Source organism: Crinia signifera, chromosome 9 (assembly GCF_055691185.1).
Source record: "Crinia signifera chromosome 9, ASM5569118v1, whole genome shotgun sequence".
In the NCBI taxonomy this organism is placed as follows: domain Eukaryota; kingdom Metazoa; phylum Chordata; class Amphibia; order Anura; family Myobatrachidae; genus Crinia; species Crinia signifera.
In genome coordinates this window covers 73584363-73609359 of record NC_139225.1, presented here as the reverse complement: position 1 = coordinate 73609359, position 24997 = coordinate 73584363, and the positions used below count along the sequence as shown (strand labels likewise).

At 43.3% G+C, this 24997-nt stretch overlaps 1 protein-coding gene across 1 annotated transcript in view; it reads right to left on the bottom strand.

The window, feature by feature from the left end:
- Positions 1 to 11484: 11484 nt before the first annotated feature.
- MAGT1 (magnesium transporter 1) overlaps positions 11485 to 24997 on the bottom strand; it is a 29444-nt gene continuing 15931 nt past the window's right edge. Inside the window, exons 8-10 of the mRNA XM_083159235.1 lie at positions 17995 to 18069; positions 16509 to 16599; positions 11485 to 13691 (exon numbers count right to left, since the gene is read on the bottom strand). Coding sequence (XP_083015361.1) covers positions 13676 to 13691; positions 16509 to 16599; positions 17995 to 18069 — 182 coding nt within the window. The 3' untranslated portion in view covers positions 11485 to 13675. The remainder of the gene's footprint in view (positions 13692 to 16508; positions 16600 to 17994; positions 18070 to 24997) is intronic.

Sequence of the window (24997 nt, the reverse complement as noted above, 5' to 3'; positions counted from 1 at the left end):
AATGTCCATTTTAGGACTGATAAACTGCCAGCCAACCTACCCTTAATGATTTAAAATAAAAATAAAAAGACATGACAAGTTAGCATTGAAAAATGTTGGTTTGTTTATTTTGTAAACTGAGAGAGGCAGATTGCTGGTTATTCTATGTGGCTCCATAATACGCCATTTTGTATGCATCATATATGTAATGTATTGTGTTCCTCATTATTTCTAGCTTAGTTTAAAAGTTTTGTTTCTTGAAGGAGACTCGTAAATCTTTTATAAGGGGCACAACGTTTATCTGTGTTTCTGGCTGTACGCCCAGGAGATGTGGGGGAACCAAATCTCAGTAGTGATGTGAACAAGCTGGGGTGTGCCAATTAGTTGTGATTTGTGTATAGTTATGGAATGCAATTATATGTGTGAAACCCATTATGTAATAGATAAGAAAATGAATATATGTAAGCATTAGGCTATTAAACGGCAGAACATCTTTTTGACACTCCAGAGTGTGTGTGTTGATTTGATTATTCTCCTGCTAGCAGTAAAAGAACACAGGTTATTGATGAAATCCCGGAGACTAAGGACAGGCCGTCGTTAGAATCCCCTCACAGAAGGTTCAGGATGGGGGAACACCTCTAACATTACATGGTGCCGAAACCCCCGGGAAAGCCAAGAAATTGGACGGAGGAATGACCAGTATCTGACCAGAGATCCCAACAAACGTCAAACCGCGGTAAGTAACAAATTGATAAGCGATTTTCGCCAATTGTTACTTGACGTGTCTTGATATCTCTGCCAGAATACTTATTTCTCTCTCTGATTCAAGCGCTTCTCATATTGTCCTGCCTCCTTGTCTCAGGGAAAATGTTATAAGGGAAAATGTTGAATATTGTCTGATTGTACCGTTTGTTATAGTGATAATTGTTGCCATACAGTAGATTGTATTTGTGTTTTATGTTTACAAAGATAGAGGCAAATTCAAAATGATAAATGTGTGATGTAATAGATCTTGATAGCTTTTTTGAGATCACAAAGTTCAGATAGTTGTAATTGATGTGATGGTAGTTTGAAGTGGTTTGTGACAGGCAGGGGAGAAGAAAATTGTATATTTATAACCAGAACAGAAAAAGATGTAACTGGTTTTAAGAAAGTAAATGGTCACCAATACCCCATATACGGCATAAAAGCATGTGTCATTAAGAGAAGAAAGGAGATAATAAAAAGAGACGAACCAGGCAGAATCTTTTGTCCATACTCTACTCATTATGTATAGCTGATCAGTTAATAGGAAGACTGTGAAGCGGAAGGCATAAAATGATTATAGGTGTCATATAATTAGCAGGAAAGAAGTAAACTGTAGTGACAGCAACCCATTTTTCAATAATTAATACAGTACTGAAAAGTGGTACTAGGATTATTATTTATTTTAAATAAATTGTTTAAAATTAAATACAAATAAAATCGTATTAATAAGTTGAGAAAAGGCAAAATGGGAACTTCTAATACCAAGGGTGGACGCACCCCTGTAGAAATAATGAGAGAAGAGATAGGTCCACATGCAGTGAAGGGAAAGGAGAGGAAAGGAGCAAGGCCAATACAAGTATACATTGTGACCGAAGACAAGAAAAAGTATGTAGCACAGGGGAAAAGAAGGAATTTTGTGAGTCCATCCTCTGGAAAGTGCTTCTGGTGTCAGAAATCCGGTCACATGAAACGTCACTGTAAGCAATACAAGTCCTACATGGAGAAGAGAAGAAATGGCCCCAAAAATACAGGACCAACAAGCTCAGACTGAAGTTTGGGCGCCCCAGTCAAGAACATTTATGCACTCCCCTCACAAAAGCAAATCAGTAGAGGGTTTTGTGAACATCACTCTACCAGGGGGAGAAGAGATCTCTTGTTTACTCGATACTGGGGCGAGCAAAACAGCGATCAGAAAAGAGGATATTCCACCTTCCCTCATTACAAACAGACCAGTAACAGCTCAAGAAGAAGTTTACCTGAACAAGACAAAGAAGATGAATATTCAGGTGCAAGGTCACCCATAAGAAGTACCAGCAGAATTCCTAGTCTCACCTACATGCCCAGTGAACCTGTTGGGAGCAGATCTAATGCAAAAACTACAAGCAAGCATACTGTATCGCGGGGACAAGATTGTAATTCAAACTGCATTGAAACCCCAAGAATACAACAAGATACAAGCAGCTGTCCAGATATTCCTCTTGCAAGAATCAGCAGAGAGGACAGCATTTGAATCTTTGTCACATCTAGGAGTTCCAGACAAGGTATGGGCAAAAGGGAAGAACGATGTAGCGAAGATGAATGTACAGCTGATCATCAAGCCGAATACCGTACCAGTAGCAATATGCCAGTATCCTCTAAGCAAGTCACAAAATCAAGCTCTGGGTACGCAAGTGAAGAAGATGGAAGAATTTACAGAGGCCGTCTAAGATACTGAAGAAAGGTTGTTACAGTATGTGGATGATCGACTCATAGCCACAACAACCAAGAAAAAGTGCAAGGAAGAAACAGTAGCACTACTCATATTCCTATCGGAAGAAGATTGCAGGGTAACGCAGCACAAGTTACAATATGCACAAGAAAAAGTCATATTCCTTGGACACTGCATCTCCCAGATTACCAGGCATCTCACCACAGAGCGAGTGAAAGCAATCCTAGACGCCCCATTCCCAGACACCTTAAGAAAGAAAAGGGCATTTCTAGGTTTAACCTCGTATGTAAGAGACTGGATACTGGGAGCTTCAGCCCTCATGCAACCCCTCTATGATGCAACCAAGAAAACAGCAACCCAATCTGATGAGGAAAGACAAGCCCAGGTGGAAGCAGTTGAACAGATCAAACAAGCCAGCTGCAATACTAAAGGAAAAATGTGCTGATGTCGTTCTAGATCACACCCTCATCATTCAAGTTCTACATGCAGTGACAGAAATACTGCAACAAGCTTCTACACGGCATTTGAGTTCTGCCAGACTCACCAAGTATGAAGTAGCCTTGCTATCTGCAAGCAATGTGACTATCAAGCGATGCACAGTATTGCCACTCTACTACCTATTGATTATGAACCTGACGGTCCAATAGAAGGGAGAGTAGAAGAAGATACACATACCTCAAAAGTGGAAGAGGAGGAAGATACCTCGAGACCTATAATACATGACTGTGTATCCATGATGAAACAAGAAGTGCAACCTGATTGGAAAATTGAAGAAAAAACAATTAAATTTTTTATTTGACACCAATGGATCCAGTTATTATGTGGATGGACACCGATATGCAGGATATGCAGTGGTATCCACAAATGATGTAATGGAAGCAGAACCACTCCCAGCCGGTAGCTCAGCCCAAGCAGCAGAACTAACAGCTCTGACAAGAGCCTTGGAGATGGCTGAAGGACAGTCAGTGAATATCTACACGGACTCACGTTATGCCTGGGGTGTGGCACACGACTATGCATCTATATGGAAAAGAAGAAATTTCCTTATTGCAACAGGAAAACCCATCAAGAATGGAGAACCGATCCAGAGATTGACCAGAGCCTTACTATTACCAAAGCAAATGGCAGTCATAAAGACAAAGGCACACACCAAGGAAGACACAGAAGAGTTAAAAGGGAATGCTTTTGCAGATGAACAAGCAAAGAAAGCAGCTGTAAAGGAGAAGAAAACAGCTGGAATATATGTCCAAAAGACAAAGGCAGAAATTAATATGAAGATACTTATCAGACTACAAGAACAAGCAAAGACAGAAAACAAAGTATGGGAGAAGATGGGAGCCCAGCAATCCTGTGTGGGTCTTTGGAAAAAGGAAGGAAAATGGTGCCTGCTAAGAACACTATATGCACCTATGATTCAAGTAGCCCATGGACCAGACCATAAAGGCAAGGAACAGATGACTAAGACAGTTCAAGAATATTGGCTGGCTCCAGGCTTCTATGTGGCAGCTAAGAACTACACAGACCAATGCTGGATATGAGCAGAAAACAACCCAGGAAGACGAACCAGGACAAGCATGGGACACATGCCAAAAGCATATTTCCCTTTCCAAAGACTCCAAATAGACTACATTCACACGCCTAAATGTGGCACGTATGAGTACGCCCTAACTTGCACAAATATCTTCAGCAGATGGCCTGAGGCTTGGCCAGTAGCTAAAGCAAATGCCCTGACCACAGCCAAAAAGAGAATAGCTGAAGTAGTTGCAGATATGGGGTACCAGAAGTAATAGAATCAGACAGAGGTAGTCATTACACAGGAGAAATAATGCAGAATATTATACAGGCCCACAGGTCAGTGCCCAAATCGAGAGACTTTAATGGCACTCTGAAACTAAAAGTCCAAAAAGCCATACAAGAGACTGGCAAAACATGGGTAGAATGCTTACCCATGGCCTTATTTGCAATAAGAACAACTCCAGGATATGAGATCCTATTTAGAGTTAAACCAAAGACAGGATGTTATTTTCCCCAAGAATTACAGTTTAAGCATGGGAACATGACAGCATATGTGAAGTCTTTAAATGAATATTTAACGGATTTGCATTCTCAAGTTTTGTTTTTTTAAGTAACCAAAGCCCAGAACCAGAACCCCATGCACTAAAGATTGGAGATTGGGTCTATGTTAAGAGACGTGAGATCTTCACTGGAACCAAGATATGATGGTCCGTTCCAAGTGTTGCTGACGACCCCAACCTCAGTGAAAGTGTTTGGAAAAGAGACGTGGATACACTCCTCCCACAGTTAAACACGAACCAGATCACCTACCCACGCAAAGTTAAGTTGTCAAAATGATAACGCACCTCAGGCCAGACCATCTGCCCTGGTGGAAGTTAATGTGTATCTCAACTGTGTTAGCGTACCATAGCCAGAGTAATCCCAGCTATAAGAATAATAGAAAAACTAGGGGTAAAAGACGCCATGGAAGCAAAGTTCCCGAACAGATTAAATAAGAGAGAATTCAGGGAAAGAGGCAGTCATCATAAATCTTACCACTGCCTGTTTAATACTGGTTTGGGTACAATGGTAGGGGTAACTATAGGAAACGTATTTACTATAGGGACCGCTTTCAATGACAGACAAGTTAGTGACATAGCCAAATTACTGGACAATATAACCAGGATATGATGATACTTTTGACCTAGTACTGGAGGACATAAAAATGGTTAAACGAGAAGTTAGGGCTAACCGTATGGTACTAGACTACCTTACCGCCAAGGAGGGGGGTTTGTGCCTGATAGTGGCAGAAGCTTGCTGTAATTACCTCAATCAGTCTGACTCCATAGAGGAAGCCATTGAACAGCATATAGATATTGTCAAAACTCTTAAACAGGAATTTGCAGAACAGCACAAGGGTAATTGGGTATTCGCTGAGGATAGTTGGTTCAGTTGGTTAAACCCATCCAATTGGTATAAGGGTATAGGAGGATGGTTTATGGGAATACTTTCATGGTTAGCAAAAATTATATGTGTGTTTCTGTTTTTCTATGTATTAATCAAGCTTTGTTTGTATTGTTTTGCATGTACTGCCAAGAAAATTAAAAACCACAATAAGAGAGCACAGAAAAAGAAAGCTGACAAAAACAATGATCATCACAACATTCGTTTGATCCGTTGTCAGTATGATGATGCTGAAGCCATGGATAAAGCTGTGAAAGCAATCTACCTGGAAAGAGAACAAGAACCTGTTTAGTGGTCCATGTGACAGCGACCTGAACTCTCTGTCCGTGCGGGACGGCATGTTGCCTTCCATGTGCTCAGGGTGGGCCCATGGGAATAGAACGTACTTAATCAGGGCATCGCCTGATTGGCAGAGAGGCTCAGGGCAAATGACGTATATTGTCCCTAAATAGAATCAATAGAAGGGACTGAGAGAGGCAGATTGCTGGTTATTCTATGTGGCTCCATAATACGCCATTTTGTATGCATCATATATGTAATGTATTGTGTTCCTCATTATTTCTAGCTTAGTTTAAAAGTTTTGTTTCTTGAAGGAGACTCGTAAATCTTTTATAAGGGGCACAACGTTTATCTGTGTTTCTGGCTGTACGCCCAGGAGATGTGGGGGAACCAAATCTCAGTAGTGATGTGAACAAGCTGGGGTGTGCCAATTAGTTGTGATTTGTGTATAGTTATGGAATGCAATTATATGTGTGAAACCCATTATGTAATAGATAAGAAAATGAATATATGTAAGCATTAGGCTATTAAACGGCAGAACATCTTTTTGACACTCCAGAGTGTGTGTGTTGATTTGATTATTCTCCTGCTAGCAGTAAAAGAACACAGGTTATTGATCAAATCCCGGAGACTATCAATCTTTTTCTTGCGACTGTTTGGACGGGAGTACATCGTACGTCGCAAGAAAATTGTACAGGTGTGTACGAGGTGTGTACGCGCGTGTCGGCTGTTGTTTGTGGACGGTCCGACGGGAGTACGGTCGGCCGAACGGTTGCAAGAAACAGGAATTGTATATATGTGTACCCAGCTTTAGGACAGGCCGTCGTTAGAATCCCCTCACAGAAGGTTCAGGATGGGGGAACACCTCTAACAAAACTATTTTTCAAAAATTTATATTCAGTGCTCAAGCACACATAGCGGTATAAAAGTGCAGCATCTCCCATGTGCTCTCCCCAGCCCCTTCCCCTGCAGCAGCAGACCGAAACTCCCATGTGCTCCCCCCAGCCCCCCCCCACCCCCACCAAAAAAATATATAAATGATACTGCATCCAGTTATGATTTCTGTGTGCACTGCCCGTATCCTTCCTGACTGCTGTCTTTTGCCACTGCAGCGCACTGTGGAAAGGCGTCCTGCGCTTCTGGTATCCTTTCAGCACTACCCGGATGTCCCAACCTGGGTTGGGACCATTTACACCACCCACGACCCAGGTCCAACCAGTGTTCAACCCTGGTCAGGACCTGGGTAGGAAACCAGTGTTGCTGGACCTGGGTTGGCCCCTTTTACACCAACGCTGACCTGGGTTATTCCTTGGTGTAAAAGGGGTATTAGAGAAGAAAGAGGAAGGCAGTTGAGAAAGAACAAGCAAGCACAGGGGGGGGGGGGGGGGCTGGAGGTGACTATGAAGGAGGTTTAATAATGGCTGACCACTGTCCTTGAAAGGTTTCCATTTTGATTTGATTTAGAATTACTGTTTAAGTATTAGCTAATCAATTTTATGTTTCTTGTGTTAGTCTGCATTTGCAAATACCTGTAATGAAGCTATTCTTTAAGTAAAGCATTGTCATACATTTTATAACAAGGTTGTGTTGGTGTGCAATAATTTCAGCGTTGCCGTTATATTTAAAGGTTATAAAGTAAATATATATGTTTGGGTTATCAATCATATCTAGGCATTATCAATTCGTTATCTAGACAAACTGTAGTCTTTGATGGGATCTACAGCGCAACAAGGAGCCTCCAGCAACGTGTTCAGCATCGCCAACGTACAAAGAAAATGGCCTATGTGACATGCAGGAATGCCAGGGAATGCCTGGGCTGCTGGGAGGACCGCGCGGTGACTCCGCCTCCCGCCCATCAGCTCCGTCTCCATAATGGCACCAGATTTAAAATAAACCCTCTGCTGCACCGCCGCCTGTGTTCCCTGACCTCTGCTCTAACAGGGAGGCAGGGTAATACTTACAGTGCTGTGGCACTGCCATCGGTGGTGGGACTGGGGTAGGATTGAGGCACACGCCTCGTATGAGCAGTGCCTGTTCCATCTCCAGACACTGTGGTCTCTTTCAGCCAGGGAGCCGGGCACATACAGTGGCAGCAGCCGGCTCCTTCTGGCAGGCTCCTGTGTCGCAGGCAGATAGTAGCAGCAACTATCGCCCTGTCCTCAATGGCAAATTTTGCTGCTTTATGCCCTAATTATAAAAAAGCCCAGGAGTGAGCCAAATGTGACCTGCTCCCTTTCGGGCACAATCTAAGAGACTGCCTGGGAGGTGAAGTAGAAGGGGAGAAGTTGGTCACACTTTATATTTAAAGTGACCATGCTCCCTGTGGTTGGTCGCTTTCTATTCCCCAGGGTAACTCCAGTGACACCTAGTGGATGAGGGAGAAAGTGGGGTTATGAACAAGTCAGGGGGACGCGTACCACGTGCGCTCCCCACGCTTCAGGGTGGCGTGGATGGTGGGGGTGTGCTAAATCTCATAGCATGCGATGCAATCCGCGGGCAGGGCAAACTGGAAACTACAAAAGTATCATTGCATCGCACGCGAACGCATGTAATTTCCCTGCCACCGTGAAACTGCACACGTACCGTCAATTTCCCCCAGTGAGTTTGGCCATAGACACAGAAACTGTCCAAAGCAGGGTGAGCCAATAGATTGCAGTGCAGGGAAAGTTACTCGATTGATGCTCAGCATGGCCACTGAAAGCATTTCCCCAGAAGAAAGCACCCAGTTTCATCTGATGGTACAAGTTGAAGGCCGGAATGTTCCAGCCATCGTTCATACTAGCAGTGCTCTATCATCTCTGCGTACTTGGTTCCTCCTGGTGCTGCCAGTTGTTAGCCCCTGTAAAGGTCCTATACATACTTGGTGCTATAAAGGAATGCCAATGAGTGCACTTACCAGTTTCAATAAAAAGGGAAATCAATGAAACACTCAAAGCCTCTTTACCCTCCTTTTAGGTCGAGATTTTCCACTACTACAGGAGGTAACTAGCTACCATGGAATGGACAGGCACACAGATACAGAGCAGTCCCAGGAACCAAGATCTATAAGATGCTAAAGTTCTGAGACTGCTGGCAGGCTCCAGCAGCATTGCAGGACATTACAATCAGCCTCTGCAGTTCGCTAGTTGTACCGGAGGACATTGTGATCTTTAGCGGCCAGCACACTGCCCTCCCACTGCTATTACATTCGGCATCTCCTACAGTATTTCGAGATTCCCTAATGGGACACTGATTGAATGCCTGGTTCTATAGAGACACCGCCACAAAGCATTGCTACCACAATCTAAATATACACTGGTAGGTTAATTGGCTCCCAACAAAAATGAACCCTAGTGTGAATATATGTACATGTGATAGGGAATATAGAATGTAAGATCCAATGGGGCAGGGACCGATGTACATGGTCAAATATTCTCTGTACAGTGCTAATGAATGTGTGTGCAAATAAAGATGCAACTCTAGTGATTATACCTATTTGCTTGGTGGCATTTCATTGTGAAATACCATAGATGTCATGTATGTAAAATTCATTCCCCTTCCTGCAGCCTTATATCTTCGGAAATAAAAAACAATGATTTAAACCACAGCGCAACTTTACATTCAGCCCAGGGTGACACCAAAAATAGCTTTCACCAAAAGCCACAAGATAAAATATGCAAACAAGAAATACAGGTGCACCCACTGGCGAAAGTAAATCACTTACACAATATGATTTTAACTTCAGGTATTGTGTTCTAAGGAAGCTTTATCTGAAATGACTCAGAATAACAGAAAAAAGACCATAGTGCAATATTGTCAGGTGATGGAATTTAATTTGGTTCAATCAGCCCACTCACATGGATCCATAAATGATAAGCATATCACAAAGGTCTTGAAAGAAGTTCTCCTTATTTCTCTCAATCCTAGGAGACTAGCGAGAAACTTGACATAGTGCAATATTGTATGATAAAAAAATTATACAATTTTATTGGTGCACTCACATAAAAACAGATAAAAATAGCATATCACCCAATCCTGGGTTGAGAGGTCCAGCAGGTTCGTCACAATGGTGGTACAAGGTATTCTGATGTTCCCAGCCAAAGGTCCCGCGTCCGGACCGGTCGATGATGACAAAAGGCTTAAGCGCGCTTTCGGGCTATGGAGCCCTTCCTCAGAAGCGTTCTGAGGAAGGGCTCCATAGCCCGAAAGCGCGCTTAAGCCTTTTGTCATCATCGACCGGTCCGGACGCGGGACCTTTGGCTGGGAACATCAGAATACCTTGTACCACCATTGTGACGAACCTGCTGGACCTCTCAACCCAGGATTGGGTGATATGCTATTTTTATCTGTTTTTATGTGAGTGCACCAATAAAATTGTATAATTTTTTATCATACAATATTGCACTATGTCAAGTTTCTCGCTAGTCTCCTAGGATTGAGAGAAATAAGGAGAACTTCTTTCAAGACCTTTGTGATATGCTTATCATTTATGGATCCATGTGAGTGGGCTGATTGAACCAAATTAAATTCCATCACCTGACAATATTGCACTATGGTCTTTTTTCTGTTATTCTGAGTCATTTCAGATAAAACTTCCTTAGAACACAATACCTGAAGTTAAAATCATATTGTGTAAGTGATTTACTTTCGCCAGTGGGTGCACCTGTATTTCTTGTTTGCATAGCCTTATATCTTCAACAGTCCTGAACCCTAATCATTGTACTCCATCACCTAACCCTCCCCTTTGAGCTAGATGCTGGCACTGGCATATTTCTGCTGGTAGTAGTTGGGATCTGTATTGTGACTCCCAGCATCCTGTCAGCTGGGATGATAAACAGTGTCTGTATAGCAGCAGCATCCTCGCCACTGGTCATTTATTAATAATTTTTTTTCATTTACAGTTTCTTATATTCATATTCTGCAGCGCTTTACAGAGAATAAAGCATACCAGTATATTTCTGGATTGTGGGAGGAAACCCACACAAGTACGGGAAGAATATACAAACGCCGCACAGTTAGGGCAATGGTGGTTTCTCTGCTGGTCATGGTGAAAATATTCTCCATGTGTCCTTTGTTCCTCTCCAACCTTCCTTGAGATTTAAGGGGATAGATGGAGCACAGGTGGCAGTAGTAGCAAAGCCGAGACACCACCTCTTCAGCCAGGCACCTCTATGCACTGCATACTGTGCTTAGCGACAAGCTGGGATACGGATGTCAGTATACTGACTGTAGGCCAGATATAACAAACCCAATAACAAGACCTGTCCTACGCATACCACCACCATCGGGCAAAATGCGGATTGGTTCACTTACCCAATCCAACCTGAATTAGCCCCAATGTGTTGGAAGCATAATGTGTTGGAAGCATAACTGTAACAGTATCCATATATTATTGCAACTTCTCCAATAGAAGTCGCAACCAATCCCCTGCATGCAGACCTTTTGCATGTGATATATCGGCATGCAATCACATTCTCCGCTGCAGGGAGGTCAGAGTTGGAGGTTGGATGTGCAAGCAGGTCCGATCTCCAGTACAGTGTATTGAATTGGATCCAATGTCAAACATTGAATTTGGCCACTTTTCACCCACTCCCTTAAAAGAATCAGGAGAAAATTGGGCAAATCGCACTAGTTGATCAGTTTTTTTGTTGAAACGTATCCACAAATGTAAAACCAAAAGATAAATCTATAATGTAGGAAATACAGCAACTCTATGACAAACTTTTAAACAATGAAGATTGCATAGTTCACCACATAATATCATAAGAACACAAAAAGATCAAATTATAAATCATACACAACACAGCAATAAACAGACACATGATATTCAGAACTTGTGTGGAAGGTGATGACCCCAACTTGTTTCTTTATTGAACAACCAAAAAATACACTGCAACGTAAATAAAAGTGCAAGATTCCTTATTTTTTTTTTTTAACAATCTGGAATATTCCTATTTAATTTACATATTAGTCAGAGGCACATAACCATCTTCTTTTTTCATGAAAGGAAGAGTGTCCCAGGACCTGAGGTATTCTAAATTCTAATGTTCCACTGCTGAAATGGGTCAGGCTGGCAAGCCTGTAATCTCAGTTTGGGTGAAATGATAAAAGAATGCAGAGGACAGCTTAGAACATGTGAGCATTGTGGTCTTATTCGCATATATACTGAATATGGTTCTCAGCTTCTCTGTAGTGCCTGAACACCAAAGATTCATTAAACAAGTTTCTCATGGGTTTGTTTCCACCGCTGCATTCTTACATCTCAATGGTGCATTTAAAATGATACACCTTGGCATGACCCAATACTCATGCGTAAAGTGAGCAACCCCTATAATAGTTTGTAGGATTAAAAAAATAATAAATCAAACATAATAAAAACATATGTAAACTGCATCACTAACATATGTCCAAGACAAACATTAGCTCATGCATCTTACTTTCCTCGATTGCATAAGTGTGAACTAGCGCTAAAACTCAGTCTAGTACAAAAGTAGTATTCTATGAAGTTGCATGCAATGACCATAAGTCCGCAAGTCTGTCTCCAAAAACTATGCACAACTGTACAAGGAAAGATATTAATTTATCTGTAACATTAAATATTCTAGCACAGTAGTCACCCAATAGGACTGGGGTAGCCAACCCTAGTCCTCGAGAGCTACCAACAGTGCATGTTTTGCAGGTCTCCTCACAGAATCACAAGTGACCTCATTAGCTCCATCTGTGGATCTTTTAAAATGTGTCAGTGATTAATGAGTGCAGCTGTGCAGCAGCTAGGTTGTCTGGAAAATGTGAACTGTTGGTAGCTCTCGAGGGCTAGGGTTGGCTACCACTGCAATAGGACATGGCAGAAGCGTTGGTCCTTCAAACCACAACTACAAACTACATGTCAGGCACTTTGAGTGATAGTTTCTGGTTATGCAAGCTTATCATTCAAGTAGATTCAACACCGTGAAATAAAAAAGGGACAACAGAAGTAGAAGGTACACATTCATTCAGAAATGGCGAATACAGGTCTCTCCAGAAGTACCAAATGCAAAATGTTGTTCTCAATGTTCCACTTCTTTCATTACCAAAATTAAGAGATGGTTTTGTTTAAAACTATTTATTCAGGCCAGGTTACTTTGCCAAGAGCAGAACATCTTAAATGTGTGGAATGGGACATGTTACAGTCAGGTATAAGTGCATTACTAACTGCCTAACAAACTCTGCTGACAATGCAGATTTACTATCATCTACAGTACATTTCCTTACACTGCTCCATGGGGTGTACATTTGAAGGTATATGGTCTCTTAAAATGTTATTTATTTTTACCTACATTTCAATGAGAAGTTACCATAAAGTAATTAAGTGGTCTTTGTAGCTACCAGCAGAAAGGAATCTGGAAATGCAAATAGAACTGTGAAAGTTGTGGCTCCACCTTTTACAATGGAGATCAAGTCTCTTAAAATGTACAAAAGCAGTCCAGAAAATGGTTCAACTGCTATTTTTTTTTTTATAGTAGAAATCAATGGTTTGTGCTTTTAAACTTAATTGTTTAAGGATCTGTATTGAGAAGATTTTGAAAAAAAAAAAAATCTATTTCCAATAAAAACAGGGACAAGTAGAAAAAGATGATAAAAACTATCCAAACTATGATGATGGCAGGAGGCATAATGAAAAACCCAAAACTCTGTGGTCCAAGCTTGCAGGTGGAGCCACAGCCTATGCATAAATTGTACTGTTAGGAGTTAAGCATAACACTGGAAGAGTTCGGAAAACAGAAAATCTTTATAACTGTACCTTGATAGGGGTGGGATAAGTGGGGTATTACTGCATTTGACTAAGGCACTGCATGAAGTCTTTGGTTCACGGTTACCAACACAAAAATGTAATCTCATTCAGAATTTATCCTTTGCTACAGAAGGTGCCCTGGATGGCACAAACTGTGCTGTTAAGTCTCAGCAGAAGTTTTAAAAGAAGTTGCATGAACCGCCTCGGTCTCTTTCCATTGGCTCCAGTTTCAGGTCTGTTTATCAGCATTTCATCTATGTCATGAGAAAGCTAAAAAGAAACAAAATCAGTTTGTAATGGACATAACTATTACAGGTAAAATAAGCATAATTAACAAAAAAGACAGGGAACCTTTATGAAAACTGCAATTTGCCAAGAAAAAAAAGATAAAAAAAAATCCAATTCATGCAAAACAGTACTAAAAGGATAAAGCTGCCTTATCCCCTGGGCAGGAAACCACTTTTTATGCCCACATAACACAACACAACCCAATTACACTGGGGACATTCCACTAATACCATATGGAATTACCATTTTACTGTAAGTTCCCAATACTTATTGCACTATGTATAACAAATGGAATATCACAGTAAATACATGTTTAAATCTTATATACTGTAGGGCCTGATTCTTGTTCACTCGAAAAGCAAATTCTCTTATGGACAAAACCATGTGCACTGCAGCTGGGGCAGATGTGCAGAGTTAGATTTGGGCAGTATTTTGTTTCTGTGCAGGATAAATACTGACTGCTTTATTTTTACACTGCAATATAGATATCAGATTTGGGTGGGGTTTGTACTGCAAACTAACTCTCTCTGCACAGGTTACATCTGACCCCCTTGCATTGCACATTATTTTGTCCGCTAAAGAGAAAACTTTTTGCGAGTGAACCAGAATCAGGCCCATAGTTGGAGTTATAAGAGTGTAAAAAAAAAAAAAAATCGTTAATTTTTTACACTACCCCTCACTGTCTCAGGTTCCCAGCTTTAGCCCTGACATTCTGGATGACAAATTTTGCCAAATCAAAAGGCTTGAAAAAGAAAAAAAATCTGAATGTCACCAGTGTGAAAGTACTAGGGCAGTGGTTCCCAACCTGGGGTACTTGAAAATAATATTGGTAATGGCGGATGATGAAAAGGTATTTTGATGGCTGAAGACCCATAGCCATGGAGACAAACCATGTTGTGTCATATGCCTGACCAGCAATCCATTGGGAGCTTCCCATGCTGCCCTCAGACATCAGCAGTCATCTGCCCAGCACTGACAAAGGTGGAGGAAGCAGCGGCATTAATCCTACCTGTGTTAGTGGGAATCCTGGAGATAATACACAGCCAGTGTCTAGACACAGAATGGCATGATTCCTTGCTGTATACTACTCCTCCTTAATATAAGGACATGTATAAGGATCCGCATACTGCTAAGTACTGTCCATATTTCAAAATGAGAGGAGGGGGTACTTACCAATGAAAAGCCTAATCAAGGGGTACGGGAGAGAAAAAAGGTTGGGAACCACTGTACTAGGGCACTGACTATGCACGTTCTTCTGCATAGTCAGCGGTATCCTCCATCACCTGTACACACAACATGCGCGCGCACACACACACACACACACACACACACACACACACACACTTCACAACCGGCATCCACAAGCATGTATGCTGGTACCCCGCTGTGTCCAGTCATGCTAGATGTTGCTGTGTACCCAGATGAAGAGATTTTTTTTAACATAATTGATTTTTATTGTGTTTAAGTAATAACCTGACTCAAAAGATTGAAATATAAAAAGATAGAGATAAATATATTATCTGTATCCAATACCCGTGTAGGAATCGACACTCGCATCCATCATGTGCATCAATGATATACTAAAAGCCAATATGTATTTATAAGTAGCAGCATACAGAGTCTATATGGCTACTTATGAATGAAAAACTATTTTAATGGACTGGTGGTTGCCCTCAACCTGGAAAGACAGACAGCGGTCTGAAAACTGTTAAAAAAAAAAAAAAAAAGGAACAAACCCCAGCAGGACTGCACACCTCAGCTTGGCACTATGAGGGTAAGTCCTACTATACATATATGCTGAGTGTTAGTCTGTGGGACTGTGTTTGGGGCTCAGGGCTCTTTGGGCTGCTGTTGCTGGGCTGCTCCATGGCATCATATCATATACTTTCAATCACCCCTTTAGTTTGTTTAATATATATGTAGCACCCTTCACATTTATTATTACTTTTTACCTTGGTAAGTCCTATCACATACAATTTCCCCTATCCCTTTTACTATCACTTTAATTTCACACTAATGTGATGCCATGGGGTGGTTCTGCTGGGCTGGCCTGGGGGGCCCTGTCCCAGAGTAGTGTTCGGGACTTGTCCTATTGAGGTAACCTGGACGCGGTGGACAAGCCGATACTAATGGCCATTACTATGCTAATAACCTCAAATGCAATATAGCAAGATATTAAAAGGTCTAGCATATATATTTAGTGTGCACCTGCAAACTCCTCCTCCTGCTTGCCTTAATACAGCTGCCCCTGTGTGCCTTAATCTAGGAAGAGCACACAAAAGTTAGAAAAATTGTTTGTCCTCATCAAGGTTTTGATATTTATATTGTGTACAAATAGTCTACTGCTTTTTACAAATAATATTTACCCATTCAAATCAATCCCAGTGAAGCTCACCCATATTTTGTACACCACACACACACACACACACACACACACACCACACCACACTCAAAGGACATTTGCACCCAAGTGGTGCTAGTTTGGTAACGGAATAAAAAATATGTTATGGGAGGTCCCAAAGAATTGAGATGGAGAGTTAAAGTATAAGCTATTCATTATGCCAGTAGATAATGGGGTGGAAGATAACAATTGAGTCCCCCCTGAAATTATAGAAAAACCTAGTAGCGGTAAGGTGCTGCAGAATTAGCGATGATCACCTGCATTTCTGCTATGCTAGGCAGAGAACAATGTATTTTTTATTTACTCAGTATTAACCCCTCCCTCTCATGCACCCGAGTGGTATTACTAAACTAATTGAGCATCTACCACTATCCAGATATATATAGAATATATTTTACCTGTAGGGATAGCCATGGTATTTGGATCTGAAGACAGACAGCAGCCAGCTGAAGAATATCACCACCAGGCCCATGCCAGCCACACACATAACTATCAAGAGAATACAACAAAATCACATGTTAGAACATATTCAAATTATATACTGAACTGTATTTCAGGCTCACGCTTTTCATTATACATCTTCCACAAGTAACATTTTCGCATATTAAATAACGGCAGAGATAGTCTGTTCAGGAATAAAAAGATTGCGAAATAAACGCTTAAAGTGGCTGAAAATGAAGAAATAGCACCCATGCCAATTTCTTGTGTGAGCAAAGCAATTAGAAACACTATTGTAATGGGGAAGGGGGTGGGGGGTTAGGGGCGACGACAGTATGTCAGGTTGAAGCTTCAGGTTTCGGGTCTACAACTATACAATTCAGCATTTATCACAGTGTAGTAAACCATGGGTTAAATGTGGGAATCTCTGGTTTCCTGCAAAATACAGGAAGCCTGCATTGTAACACAATTATTATTACAATTCCTGAGGCTGTGGAGAATCTTTCCACTCACTGGGGTTTAGCACAGAACATTCAGGGGCAGACTTATTAAAGCTCTGTGAAGTGATAAAGTGTCAGGTAGGAACTGATTGGCCAGTAATAAAAACCAGTCATTTTTCAAACCAAGAATGTAATTTCACAGTTAGGAGCTGATTGGCCGGTGATAAAAACGAGACACTAACACTTCACTGAGCTTAATATGCCCCTCATCTAGCTGAGGGATAAACCCCATGCCAATTGGATTTCCCCCTTATTACATTATAATATGTTTAAAATTTATATTTTTTACATTTTCAAACTGAAGCTTTATCACCACACAAATGCTGCTACAAAGGGTCTGAGGCATTGGGGGGTATGCAATGTGGGATCACGGCTGTCTATCCCCGCCGACAGCCGTGATCCTGGCCCGTTTGCGGTCGGATCGACTGCATAAAGACAGACTGGATTCAATGTCCCCCCTGTCGCTCGGCACAAAGGGAGCGTGGCTGTAAAAAATGGCCGTGGATTGTCGATCTGCGGCCAGGATTAAGACAATCCACGGCAGTTATGGGCCCGACTTCAGAAGCTGTCGGGCCCGTTCTGCCGTGATCCCAAATCAATGCCGTCGTTAAAGACAGCATTGAATAGGAAGCCGCCGCTATTTCCCATGTCGGAAATAGCGGTGGCACATTGCATACCCCCCCATTGATTGTTGCTAAATTCTCATAAAAGGATAGGGAGAGTACACATCTATATTGTAATTTACAGTTCACAGATTCAATCCTAAAAGTAAACAAAACAAGCTAAATACATATAGATTAAAACTGTTGAAAATGTTTACTGAACAGTTAGCCCACATTTATAACAAAATAATAGAGTATGTTCCTGTACATTCTACTCTAACAAAAGTGTTGTTAATTTACCATTTTCCTAACATCTCTGTTGAGAAATGAAGTGCAGTACTCACTCTTTCGTTTTCCTACGTCCATTTCAGAAGTGGCAGCTTCATGTAGAAGAACCATTCCCAAAGTTACTCCACCATCTAAAAGCAAAAATGTAAGGAAGCAAATATGTATTTCAGATCTTTATTATCCAGTCATAGTCGTTCCCTGGGTTCAAGTGATGCAAAGTGTTACACAGTATCCCCGAGAACTGCAATAGAGTAGTATAGTATCAAGAAGCTTCCAGAAGCCAAATTGGTCTTAGATTATTGTAGATCTGGAAGTTATATGTAGGCAAAATATTAAAAGTTCAACTCTCATACTGGAGCCAAGACAGAGTGCGTTGAGACCCCACTGGCTGTGGCACGGAGGACAAAAAGGGAGGCACTCAAAATCTTGAACCTCTGAACCAACAAAGGGTATTACATTTAGCCCCGGGTTTTACTTCTTGCCAACGCCACCACAAAACAATATTATGGAATTACTTGTGTGCACATATAACACACTAATACATCGCCATATGGCATGTATTCAAGCCAAGGGTCTGAAGCAATTGGCCTCTGGTGCCAAATCCTGAGGTGACCGCTACAATCACTAAACTAGCCAGCGAATTGTGCAGCTGACACTTGCAATTTTCAAGTGGCTGTTTTAGGAAATTAGCTTCTGTAGGCAGATTACAATGCATTATATGACTCTAGCAGGATAAGCACATATTATTACAGTAATTGATGTTATGCTTAAATACACAAATATGCAGACCTGCCACACTAGCAGTAGGTGTTTACACATTATAAAAGAGAAACTAGCAAATATGTACAGGATAGCCCCCGATTTATTATCAGGTTTCTATTTAGATTATTTTTAGTTTAAGGAGACTATAATGTTTTCACTGCTTCCATCAATGCTGTAACTAGACATTTTGGTGCCCTGTGCCAGAAAGGGAATTTGTGCCCCCCCCCCCCCCCCCACTCAAAATAGGGACAGCACATGCCAAAGGCACATGGCTTCATGGGTAGGGGCTTAGCCACATAGTAGTACCAATTCCCATTACACTACATTGCAACACTGAGCCAGAAAGAGCCCCACCACTATACACCGCGCCAGACAGAGCCCCACCACTACACACATTACTGAAGAGGGAGAGAACTACCAGACTGCAACTCTAGAGGACTATGGATGGGGGGCAGGCACTTTGACATTAAGCCCTTAATACCCAGCAAATAGCTGCACTCTAGAGGCTGCAGCCACAGGTGAATAGGCTATTTTATGTAGCTGGACTACAGTGCCACCCGCACACACTGTGTAATGAAAATTGCTACCCTGCATAACTAGCCACATTGGACAGATAATATTTATTACCAGTTATTTATATGGCGCACACATATTCTGTAGCACTTTATATAAAATATTTGAACATTTACATCAGTCCCTGCCCCAGTGGAGCTTACAGCCTATATTCCCTACCACATGTACACGCACACACAGACATTCTAGGGTTAATTTTGTTAGAAGCCATTAGCCTACCAGTATATTTTTGGAATGTGGAAGGAAACAGTAGTACCCGGAGAAAACCCGCGCAAGCACGGGGAGAACTCCACACAATAAGGGGCCATGGTGGAACTCAAACCCATGACCTCAGTGCTGTGAGGTAGTAATGCTAACCATTACACCGTCCGTGCTGCCTATAGTGTGCGTACACAGCTTTAAAAAAGGTATTTTTGTAAGAACTTACCGTTCGAATCCCTTTCTCTGATATGGTCCTGGTGACACAGCTCAACACTGGGATGTAGGAGGGTCCGAAGGAGCCAGGCACCTATCCTAAAGTTTTAGAGGGTAGGCTCCTCCCCTACTGCATCCCTGGACTCTTCAGTTCAATCTTTCAAAGCCACTGGAATACATTAACTCAGTACAAACGCCTGCACATATTATATGCACATTTTATAACAGAAACTGTTAACTTTTAACCATTTTAACATGAACATCATGAAACTTCTGGCATACTTACTGAGCGTAAGGGAGGGATCGCTGTGTCACCAGGACCATATCAGAGAAAGGGATTCGAACGGTAAGTTCTTACAAAAATCCCTTTTTCTCTTTCAATGGTCCTGGTGACACAGCTCAACACTGGGACGTTCCAGAGCCGGTCCTTTGGGAGGGTACGCTCAGGTCTGCAGCTCTCAGCACTGCTCGCCCGAATGATGCGTCCTCCGACGCGAACTCATGGAATCTATAGAATTTGGCAAATGTGTGAACAGATGACCAAGTGGCAGCTCTGCAAACCTGCTCAGCTGTGGCCCCATGTCGAACCGCCCAAGAGGTGGCAACTGACCTGGTGGTATGCGCATTTATTTTGGCCGGTACCGGTCTACCCACTTTAGTGTATGCAAAGGCTATCACAGACCGCAACCACCTAGCAATAGTCTGCTTAGATGCAGGCCAACCAATTTTGTGTACGTCATACAATACCAACAACGTGTCAGTCTTCCTGACACTCTTCATTCTGTCCACATATATGCGTAAAGCACGCACAACATCCAAAGTTCTCAACTTGTCCCTTTTCTTAGAACCCTCTGGGGGTTGAAACACAGGTAGAACTATCTCCTGATTTAAATGGAAGGTAGATACCACCTTCGGTAAAAACTGAGGCACTGTTCTCAAAACAGCCCTGTCATCATGAAAAATTAAGAAGGGAGATTTACATGACAAGGCTCCCAACTCTGAAACTCTTTTAGCAGATGCTACTGCTAACAAAAACACTAGCTTCCACGTGAGAAACTTAAAGTCAGCCGACCTTAAAGGTTCAAATGGTGCCTTCTGAAGGCATTCCAAAACCAGTGATAGATCCCAAGGTGCTACTGGTTGCTTGTATGGAGGTTTCAACCTGGATACTCCTTGTAAAAAGGTTTGAATTTCCGGCAAAATGGCTATCTTTTTCTGGAAATAGATGGACAAGGCCGAAATCTGCACCTTCAGTGACTGAAGGCTTAGACCCGATGAAAAACCATCTTGTAAGAATTCCATCATTCTTGATAGCTTAAAATGAGATGTATGAGCCTTTCTTCTCTCACACCATCGAATGTAAGTCTTCCAGACTCTATAATAATTTGCCGAAGATACAGCTTTTCTGGCTTTTATCATCGTCTGTACTACTGCCTCAGAAAACCCTTTCCTTTTCAAAATGGTGGTTTCAATAGCCAGGCCGTCAAAATCAATCGATCGGAATCCAGGTGATTGAATGGGCCTTGTCTTAGAAGGTCTGGTCTCAGAGGTAGACGCCATGAGTCCACAGACAACCTCTGAAGCCTCGAGTACCAGGACCTCCTTGGCCAATCTGGGGCCACTAAGATCACTGGAACCTTCTGCCCCTGTATTTTCTTCAGAAGTCTCGGTAACATTGGTACTGGTGGGAATGCATAAAGGAGATCTCCCTGCCAGTGAATAGTCATGGCATCCACTGCCTCCGCTAGTGGATCCCCCGTTCTGGCATAGAACCTGGGCACTTGACGGTTGACCCTGGATGCCATCAGGTCCACATCCGATGTTCCCCACATCGAAGTGATCTGGTGAAACACCTGAGGGTGTAAGCTCCATTCCCCTTCCTTGAGCTCCTCCCTGCTCAGGAAGTCGGCTTCTATATTCTCTATTCCTGGAATGAATATAGCCGATACAGCTGGAACATTCTGTTCCGCCCATAGGAAGATTCTGGACACCTCCCACATGGCCAATTTGCTGCGTGTACCTCCCTGGTGATTCAGATACGCCACAGCTGTGGCATTGTCGGTCTGAATCCTCAAAGGGAGGTTCTGTAACCTGTCTCCCGCCAAGGAAATCACTTTCCAGACAGCTCTCAGCTCCAAGATGTTGATTGGTAACGCTGATTCCTCTGCCGTCCACAGGCCCTGAAGCCTGAGATCCAGGACTACTGCCCCCCCAGCCCCTGAGACTGGCGTCGGTAGTTACTACCAACCAGTCCCAGGTCTGTAATGACCGACCGCACTGAAGGGAATCTACTTCTGTTCACCATTTCAAGGATTCCCGAGTGTCCGAAGACAGCACTATCATCTCGGATTTCATGGTCAAAGTGTTTCCTGACCAGGCTGACAAAATGTTCCATTGGAACCTCCGAGAGTGGAACCTGGCAAATTGAAGCGTCTCGAATGACGCCACCATTTTCCCCAGGAGCTTGAGGCACCTCCATACTGAAATGCTCTGAGCCCTGAGAATCTCCTGGACTAGGGTGACCAGATCCCTGGCCTTTACCTCCGGGAGGAAAACCCGATGAAGATGGGTGTCCAGTATGACTCCCAAGAATTGGAGCCTTTGTGACGGTACCAACTGAGATTTTTGCAAATTTAAAATCCAGCCGTGAGCCTGCAAAAAACTGATGGCCTCTGCCAAGTGACTCTGCAGCATGGCTGCTGACTCTGCTTTGAACAGGAGATCATCCAAATAGGGTATTACTGTGATTCCCCTGAGCCTCAGCACCGCCGCCATCACTGACATTATCTTTGTGAATACCCTTGGCGCGGTTGCTAGCCCAAAGGGTAACGCCCGGAATTGTAAATGCAGGTCTCCTATGGCAAACCTCAACAAGGTCTGATGCTCCGGGTGTATAGGGACGTGCAGATATGCGTCCTGGACATCCATGGACGCCAAAAATTCTCCCTGGTCCAGACTCAGGAGTACTGACCGTAGGGACTCCATTTTGAAATGGTCTACCCATAAATGAACATTTAGAGACTTCAAATTTAGTATTGGTCTGAAAGACCCGTCTGGTTTGGGCACCAGGAACAGCGTGGAGTAAAAGCCTTTCTTCCACTCTGCCCTGGGGACTAGTGTAACCACCCCTTTTTCCAAAAGGGAGTGAGCTGCTCTCACAAGAGCTGTACGAAGCCGTGCCTCCTTTGGTAAGGATGTGGGAATGAACCTTTTCGGAGGCGGCCCTCTGAAAGGGATTTTGTAACCCTGTGTTATAATATCTAACACCCAGGCATCCTGGCTTAGAGAAGCCCAAGCGTCCCTGAAGAGTGTGAGACGCCCCCCCACTTTTGTCACTGTCGGGCGAAGCCCCTGACAGTCATGCAGAGGGTTTGTCCTCTCCTTTTGTGGCAGGCTTCTTGTGAAAAGAGCCAAATTTTGACTTTTGTGTCTTGCCTCTAGAGGACTGAAACCTTCCCCTGAAAGACTGTCCTCGAAAGGACGCACCACCTCTAGGGGAGGACCGAAAGGACGGCTTAAAAGCAGAAAATCTGGACGTCTGCTTTGCTGAGGAGGCCGGCAGGAATGTACTTTTGCCGCCCGTGGCCTGTTTTATAATCTCCTCTAATTCGGTACCAAAGAGTACCTTTCCTTTGAAGGCTAATGTTTCCAGAGCCTTCTTGGACTCATTGTCTGCTTCCCAGGCTTTAAGCCAAAGCACTCTCCTGGCATTAATGGAGACTGTGGACACTCTGGTTGCCATTTTAATAGCTTCCTCCTCTGCTTCCACTGCATATTCTGCAGCTGCCTTAATCTTTTCTGCAAGCAGTAACGCACCAGGGTCAGCCTGCAGCATGGTGCATAATTCACCAGCCCACTCTATCATGGCCTTAGAGACCCAGGCTGAAGCAATAAGGGGCCGTAAGGTAAACCCCACCCCTTCAAAGATAGCCTTGAGGTTTCCCTCCAGCTTTTTATCCACAGAATCTTTAAAAGCTGCACCGCCTTGTACTGGTAATACAGTAGCCTTGGACAACCGTGCCACTGAAGCGTCCACAACTGGGACCTTTTCCCAGAGCTCCGCATGAGATTCTGGCATGGGGTACAGACTAAGGAATCGCTTAGGCATCTGAAGCCTCTTATCAGGAGTTTTCCAAGCCCCTTCTAACAATTCCTGTAACCCCTCATCTGAAGGAAAAGTAACAGCCTCCTTCCGCTGTCGCTTAAAAACACCTTTAACAGGAGTCTTATCCTCCACAGACAGCTTTAAAGCCTGCTTCACAGCTACAATGAGATCCTCTATACCAGCAGCAGAGTTCTCTTCCAAATCATCACCCTGATCCCAGGGGATGTCAGTATACTCTCCTTCCTCCTCATCTACCACAGTAGTCAAAGCATAAGACCTTCTAGGGGTCCCTGACACATCATCCATTTTGTCCAGCATTTCACTGAACCTGTTGATCCCTTTAGCAGTATCCTGCATCACCTGAATCAGCGCAGGATCTGCCTGGGTAAGAGGCAAGGAGCCAGACGACTGCTGAGATGATGGCATAGGTCTCTGTGATTCTACCAGCCCATCACTCTGCCTGTCCAAAAGCTGCACCAAAGCGTTTACTGACCTGCCTAGGGCCCTGGCCCACGCAGGTTCCATCTGCTCTGCCCTATGGGGTTCACTGCCCATGGGTCTCACATCAGCGCAAGTAATACAAAAGCCCCCCTTGGCCATCTGCTCAGGGACAAACTTGTGTGCAAACATTGCACGCGCTCAGTGCACTAAGGGCTCCCTCCCCCAAAACCACAGCCTGATGCTCAGACATGATGCAAGTGATAAATGTATATCTATCAGTATACACAGTGCAAACAATGTACAAGCGTTTATACAGAGGCAATGCACCCAGTCACTTATCTGTCTGTTGGTTTCAACTGCGGGGAAGCGATGCCCAGGAAATCCAAGTCACTCTGCCAGGATCAGTAAGCCAGCTCAGCTCCGCTGCAAGCGTTCTGAAAGGCGCCAAAGTCAGAGTGAAGGAAGAGACCACAGGTCCCTGCTGCTGCGGGGTCCGTGACCTTTTGGCGCCAACCACCCCCAGCCAGCCGCTCCTTAGGTAGGATTTCCTAGTTCCAGTGTCTCCCCCTCAACTGGGGATCACTTGGAACATGCCTGTCACAACGTTGCTGTCCTCTCATCTAGGAGCTCAGCGTGTAAGCTCCGCATAAAATGGCCGCCGCCATCACGGAGCGCCTGTCCCCCATGATCCCCACCTAAATGTGGAGCCGGTTTCAGGGTACTCCGGAGCCCAGGCAGCCTCTTAGAAAAGGCTATAAGCGCTG